Genomic DNA, 7,545 nt, shown 5'->3' with positions numbered 1-7,545 from the left:
TCTGTCAATTCCAGAACATTTGGTTGAGTGTTATCTGTACAGTCTGTTCCTATAGTAGGCAAACTCTAAAGGCACAGAGTACCAAACCAGCCTTTCTTTTCCACCTGCTCTATTTTTTGGTCTGATGTGTCCTCCAATCCATGTCTTTACTTCAGTAGAGCAAAATTACAAAAACATCAGCATTCAAGATATATGGGGGCAGATATAATTTACAGTGTGGGTCAACAGTTAAGTCTTTATCTTCTGTAAAGAGAAAATGAAGTTTGGGGCAGATTTTCACAGGAACAATCTCCTTTGTATATTCCTTTCTTGGGGGAAAGTTGTAAGCAGACTAATTCAAGGGGCCTGTGATGTGATACATTCAGCCTGCTCTTTTCCATCACCTATCCCAGAGCAGACACACCCATATACAAATGCCTCGTAGAGAAATCAGCTGTGCATTTCAAGAGGGTTGTTGTATTTCCCAAAGATGCCCAGGGAAAACAGTTCCAAGACTAAGCCAGAATTTGAGCTGTTCTGTAACACAGGAAACAACTGCTGGTTCAGTCTACATGACCTTTCAAGCCCTACCCTTTGGATAAGGGAAAAAAGATTTGTGTTTTTTGGCAGGAACCACAAAATTGAGCACTCAAATTTAACTAAAGGGTCATTTTTTATTTCCCATTAAGACATCTCAAGGACATACATGAATGTTAAGAACCCACAGAGGGGCACATACAGCAAATGTGGTGAAGTACAATGTGAACAGCCCCACGGGTTCAAATAAGGTAGGACCATTAGCAAACTGGAGGGGGAAAAAACCAAAACAAAACTCTGCTGAAGATGTACGTTCTTCTCCATTTACACTGAAAAAAAGAGTCAAATCCAACAAAATCCTTGTATCTCTAAAAATACAATCAGTCCTGGCTAACGAGTTTATCAAGATGGCAACAGGATGACTGTAATACAAAACGTTCACTACCACACTCTGTACACACCTGTTGTCCAAACCCTCCCCAAACCCAGGTAGCAATGGTGCCCTCATTATTTGCTCGCTTGCTGGGCCTGCCTGCGGAGGAGGACGTAGATCTTCTCCTTTATCCAGTCTTTGTTGTAGGGCTGGTATGTCTGAGTATCAGCACGGTAACTGCAGAGGAAACACAAAAAAACTGTCAGCCTGCTCTCTTCTAGGACATTTACCAGAAGCACTTCACTGTGCTGGCTTTGCAATTAATTGTCCTTAAGTCTATGAGGCAGAAAGTGGTGTACAGAAGATAATGTCAGAAGTAGGTAGGACTTGCCACTTATTAGATGGATTCATCCTGTTCTCTAAAAAAACAGTTGTCCAACAGATCAGCCTGAGCCTGCAACAAAACTAGATGCTTCAAGTACTACTTGAGTGACAGGATCACAGTGTGTTCACATTTTAATTCATTCATTTAATTACTTAAGGGAGACAACAAGTAGAGAGTCTTAGTATTCTAGAGCTCAGCCTGCAGAAGAATATTTCCACCAGGAAACAATCTAGTTTGTCTTAATGAGTCAAACACTTCTTCAACATTACTTCAAGGATTTAAGTTTTCAAGTGTTCCAACTTCTGTGTGGAATTATTTTGAAAATTATTAGGATCAAATGTTTCCAGGAGCAAAGGCAGACTCACAGATGGATGACAAAGGATTCTGCCAGTTGGCATTGAGGGCAAGCTTACATCTAACAAAGATAGTTCATGAAAAGCAAACTGAAAACAAGAACCCACAGATGTATTTTCTTTGCTACTCAAGTATAGTTGATAAAAGCAGTTCACTAGTAAGGGCCAGAGAATTCAGTTACTCAGGGCACGTTGAATTAAAACAGAATGAGACTGAAAAATGAAAGCAATCTGAGTGAAGTTCTGTGTAGGTTCATGCCCTTTCTTCCTCAGTTGTTAAAGCTGAGTGTTTTGTTCATGAAGATGGTACTTTCAGTGAATGATTTAAGAACTACTAAAGTCCTGGTCAGTCTTTAAATCTTGGTATACTTTTATTTCTTATCAGATAAGGGTGAGATGATCAGTGGTAAGAAGCTGAATAAAAATCCCAAGTCAACTCATTCCAGAAAAATTTATAATTCTTGCCTTAGGAAAAAACCCTAAGCATGCTGTTTCTAAGGAAGTCTTACTATTTAAACACCAGCATGACTGGATCAGGGCCAAACAAAGAGCATCAGTCTATGTTCATACAGCAGTTCTAGTGTGATGAAAGAAATGCTAGTTTCAGGAAAAGTTACTGATTTCTACCCTCCATCCCCAAATCCTTTCATAATGCTACACTGCAAGAGCAGACATTAAGTACTTAAGGAATTTCTGTGAACACAAGGCACGTCTATTACACCTTGTGCTATGTGTGCCATCTGGTGGAAAACTATAAGCTGAAGTAGAATTTGGCATGACACTGATTTTAGAAGCCTAATTAAGAAAGGCACAAGACTATGCTAGAAAACAGTTGCTACTGTCTAAAACAAGTGGCTATTTTCCGTCTGTTAGATAAACTTTCATCTTGCTGTATCTTGATCAAAACAAACTTTTGGCTGCAATGCACTTCTGTAGCCTTCTACCCTACCACAAGTACTGCCCTCAGCTGAAAAGAATTCTGTAACATATTTAAACAGATTCTAGTGTTGCATTTTAGTCAGCTTCAATGTGAACAAAATCCAAGTGGAACTGTTAGTTTCTAAGCCCTCTTTATAGATGCCTTGTATCTGTGCAGTTGACTGGACTGGGCAACATGCTAGGGCAGCTGCACTACTGCGGCACTACTGTTACTGCTAAAACCACCTAGAACAGTGTTATGTGAAACTCACACAAGAGAGTTTAGAGGGAAGACTTCTGACTTTCCTAAGGCACAGAAATGGACTTCCACAACTGAACTTACACAAGACAGCTGAGGTCTGCCAAGTCATCAATGAAGTCAAACAATTGGCTGATATCATATGTAATGGATGGACTGTTGGGATTCATTCTCTTCAGATGCTCTTCATACATTTTACAGACTCCTACAGAGAAACAAGATTAACAATGCAATATTAAAAAACTGTATTAGCTGAAACTTTTTCAGCTCTTGATCCACAAATAAAAGTTCAGAGATTGCCACCAGAAAAAATCCAATTTTGTAGAGCTGAAATTCTTTTGTTCCAGTTTGCATTGAAACATAATACTGTAAAATCAGATAAGATGAATGGAAAGAAAAGTTTTCATCATCTATGGAAAAACGTTTCAGTTCTGTCAAATATGTAACTTTCCATGCACTAAGCTCCAACGGACATCTGGAACTCCTAATAATTTTAAGACAGCAATTAGAACATATATTCCTGCTGCACAAACACCTGAGAAACAGAAGAACACATAAGAATGATCATTCTTGATCCAAGAGTCAAATAGGATACTGATATAAGAGTGACAGCACAAACCTGTACATACACTTAAAGCACTTTTATTTATTTAAACTAGTTAGTCCACTAATACTTCAGATACATTTGAGAAGAATGTCATATTAAAATGAGCACAGAGACTTTACATGGTCTTTGTTATACTTTTGTTTGCCTCACAAAACCTCCTGCAAGATTACTGTTAAGTGAACTACAGCTCTAATATTTCAATTTTCTTTCCATGCTCATTATGTGTATCAAAGTTTTGCAGGATCTTTACTCTGGCACATGTGCCATGAGACTGCACATTATGTATCAATTGTACACAATCCTTTATTTAATATATTATTTCCAGTAGCAATCTTTGCCTTACAGTGTGAAGAAAAGAATAGTGAGAATTAACTGCTGATCCTGCAATGAAATGCATTGAAACAAGTCTGCTGCATGGGCCCAGAAAGAATATTGTCTACTCTCCCAAACTGGATGTGGTTTCATCTAGTTAAATCAAAACCAGACATTTAATAGAACAAGGAAGTTTTAGAAACAAATAACTAGTTTTTAGTTTGCTAGAACATTAGTAAACTAAAAGCATGAGAGGGGATTTTTTTGTGAATTACCTTTGAAAAACATGAAGAGCAACTTATTTTCTTATTAAGTTTGTGAATATGCCAAAAATAGGATCTTAACCAGAGTTTTTAGCTCCCATGTCTGCATCCACCCACCTTCCATGCACTCATTCACCGATTCATAATCAGCATATGTTCTGCCTTCTGGCCTCTTGGTAGGCTGGACAAGTAGAATTGTGTGAGACTGGAAAACAAAACAAACACACAAATACAGGTTACTTGCACACTCTGAATGATTTTCATTCAAATTAAATTATTATATCAAAGAAGAAGTAAAAAGAAGCATAATAGTAAAATATTAGACTAGCAATAAAGGACACTGACATTTTCCACACAGCATTTGCTATTTATATAAGTTGTGTTAATAAGTTTTGTTTCCAACAAGTCCTATCAATCCTTATGGAACTTTAAAATGTGTAAAATCACCAGTAAAGCAGCTATTGTGTTGAAAAAAGTATCACTGAAATAGTTTCTATTTAGACAGACAAGCAAAGCAGTCAAGTCACTGTATAAGAGCTGTGGCATTTACTTTTTTTATTCCAAATGCAAGCTGTTAGTAAAATTTTCAATGCCCCAATTAAAGAGCAAGGAGGGGACCCAACTTAACCACACTGTCAGTCTCACCTGAAAGATTTTAACAGAAATAGCTAATTTGTGTTATCCATTTAACTTCAAGGGAACAGCAATGATACAATAATCTGCATTTAGCACTCAAGACTATTTCTAGCAAAACAGATCCACTGGTTTCTCACACTTCAATGAGTTTACTTAAACAGTAATTATGGCACAGAAAACGGTTCCAAATGTTGGAGTCCACAAGCTTGTTCTTCTGCAGGGGAGGCTTAGAAGATTGTACACTCTGTGGCTTCCATTATTTCCATGATATTTTTCACTTGGCTACAGCAAGTGACTTGAGCAAAGAAGCAAGAATTTCAAAGTGTACACAATCTGTGATCTAATCAACAGGTTGCACACCACAGAAAGTTTGCAAGCATGCTGCAAATGGCTGTTTCCTGTGCTGCCAATTGGATCCAACATTTTCAGTGCTAATAAATGAGGTGAGCACACAACATAGAGGCAACTGCAGGGTAATACATCATTTGGCTTAGATTAATCAGCAGCTGACAGAAAAATCCTGACCCCTACTTTGGAAATCAGTGAAGATACCAGATCAGGGCTCATGAAAAGCAGTAACAGAAACGAAAAACGGCAGATGTGAGGATTTACAGGAAAAAAACCCCAAATAACAGGACAAATTCTTATTCCATAACTGACAGTGTTCCCATCACTGGAAGATGGTTTTCAGTTCTTTAAATTGTCTCAAAACAACAGCAGCAGACTCTGAGAAGTTCAGGAAAATGTTACATGGAGAAAAATAAGGAGCAAGACTTTTCCTAATCCGAAATGGAAAAAAGGGGAATTCTGAGCTGCACGCTGTAACAACAAAAATCATACAAAGGAGACCAGATCATTTAAATCCACTTTCATGTATGCCAGGGAATGATTAATTTGAAGGGAATTCCCCAAGGGGAGCTGGTATCTGGCTGTTCCTAAATGCATTGTACTTGAACAGGCATGTCTTAGCAGGGAGTCCAAGTGACTGCCAAAGATTATCATAAAATAATTTTACCAGCACTATCATTTTAATTAGATGGTCACTGAGGAGTGGTAAATGAATGTATCAACTCTGAAATTATCCAAATAATCAGATTATAGCAAAAGCAGTTAGCCAGATGTGCAAGCCAGTTTTTTTAGAACTTCACAGCAGAAACCATTTGGGCTTCTGACTTCAAACCATTTATCACTTCAGACACTATACAATATCCATTATCAGATACTGGCCCAGAAAAATATTAAAATTAATGCCATTGGATCATGTGTATTACAGAATTAATGATTTTCAAACATTTCTTTTGGAACTTGACATTATTTTACTTTAAAGGAAAAAAAAAATGTTTGATTTGATAAAATTGCTGGTCCTGTCCTACCACGTAGGTACAAAAAAATTACAAGTTCAGAAGCCTGAGGGAAGTCTCCTCCAACTATTATTACCTGCCCCGTGTGCACAGGTGACAAAACCAAAACAAGGGAAGATCCATGAACCTTTCTGCATTAGCACCAGGTTACCTGGAGAAGCCCAATATGAACCCTTATTATTATGCTGCGTATGTTAAATTCCTTTGCATTTTCCTTAAAAGCACAGTTGTACTGGCTGCTTTTAAGCAGAACATGGAATGAGACACCACATGGTTTATATCATACCAATTTCAAACTTGTAGAGAGCGCTTTAGAAATTGCTCCTGCTACTAAAGGCACAGCCCTTAAGTAAAACTGGTTAAGGCAGTGCCAAGAGCCAAACCAGCAGGACTTAAAAGCTATGCAGTATCTGTCTAAAGAGGCTTCCACCAATTGTAGTGTATTTGACAATAAAGTGTAAAAAGGAAAGGAAAAAAAAAAAGCCCTGAAACAATAAAAGTAGAGGATAAACACATACTGTAAGGGTAAGATGTGCAGTGATGCAAATACCAACAGGAGCACACTGCACACACATAAATGCCAGGCAGAAAAAGCGGTCTAAGGACCACCTTTCACTCTGGCCAGCAGGGACTAGGCTGGTAGCTGCTCATCATGGCCGAAGCCAACTGCGCTGGAGCCAGTGCCAGGCAGACACGGAACTTCGCTGCAAACCGACAGGCAGCGTCCTCCCGCCGCACGGCAACAACGTGCTTCAGCACATCTTAATTTATTAGATAAACACAACAAACCACGATGATAGCGAGGCCTTTGAGCTTCAGCGTGCCATTCCCAGAGCCCACCAACGCAAGCTCCCGCCTTTCCCTCCTCCGAGCAGAGGGGAGGAGCAGGGAAAGCAGCATGGAAAGCGCAAATCAGCCATTTAAGGCCGGCTCGCTCGACGGGCGAGACTGTCGGGAGAGCGCTGCGCTTCCAGCAGGGCCCCGAGCAGCGGCGAAGCTGTCGGTGCGGAGGGGCGGGAGCCTCCAGCGCCGCTCCCCGAGCGCCGCCGCCGCCTTTGTGCCCCCGCCCCGTCCGGCCCTGGCCCGCCAAAACGTGCTGCCGCCCTCCCGGGCCCGCACCGCCGGCCGCCGCCTTCCCGCCCGCAGTGACCCGGGGCACAGGGAGAGGAGGGGAAGGGCAGGCGGCCCCGGCGGGCGCGGTGTGCGCGGTGTGCGCGGAGCGCGGCGACCCCGTCCCGTTCTCACCATGGCGGCTCCGCTCCTTCAGCACCGCCGGGCAGAAGTGGCGCGCGGCGATCCCCCACAGGCCCCCGCGCCCGCCGGAAGCGCCGCCGCGCCAACGGCCGCCACCATAGAGCCGCCCGCGCCAGAGCGCCGCCCGCGCACGCGCCCGCGGCCGGGCTGGGGGGCGGGGCGCGGCCGCCGCCATCTTTGGTGAGGGCGCCGCTCGTTGTCCATGGCGGGCTGAGGCCTCGCCCGCCATCCCGGAGCCGGGCAGCGCGCGGGGCGGGCCGGGGCGGGGCGGCCCGGAAGGGGAAGCGCTGAGGTGCCACTTGGCCGCC

At 42.2% G+C, this 7,545-nt stretch overlaps 1 protein-coding gene across 1 annotated transcript; it reads right to left on the bottom strand.

Moving 5' to 3' along the window:
• Positions 1-633: 633 nt before the first annotated feature.
• ERH (ERH mRNA splicing and mitosis factor) lies at positions 634-7,330 on the bottom strand. The gene is made up of 4 exons (XM_066188220.1): positions 7,229-7,330; positions 4,104-4,191; positions 2,889-3,009; positions 634-1,126 (listed from the first exon to the last, which is right to left on the bottom strand). Exons 1-4 carry the CDS (start codon positions 7,229-7,231, stop codon positions 1,024-1,026), a joined length of 315 nt encoding a protein of 104 aa, XP_066044317.1. The 5' UTR covers positions 7,232-7,330; the 3' UTR covers positions 634-1,023.
• Positions 7,331-7,545: the final 215 nt, after the last annotated feature.

This window comes from Chamaea fasciata, unplaced genomic scaffold (genome assembly GCF_029207755.1).
Source record: "Chamaea fasciata isolate MVZ Bird 193981 ecotype frontalis unplaced genomic scaffold, bChaFas1.0.hap1 SCAF_7, whole genome shotgun sequence".
NCBI lineage: Eukaryota > Metazoa > Chordata > Aves > Passeriformes > Sylviidae > Chamaea > Chamaea fasciata.
This window is presented reverse-complemented; position numbering and strand designations above follow the sequence as displayed.

Coding starts and splice junctions, on each gene's coding strand:
- ERH (XM_066188220.1), bottom strand. Junction 3,010..4,103: donor GGTGAATGAGTGCATGGAAG/GTGGGTGGATGC, acceptor GTTTCTCTGTAG/GAGTCTGTAAAATGTATGAA. Junction 1,127..2,888: donor GCAGACCTCAGCTGTCTTGT/GTAAGTTCAGTT, acceptor TTTCCTCTGCAG/TTACCGTGCTGATACTCAGA.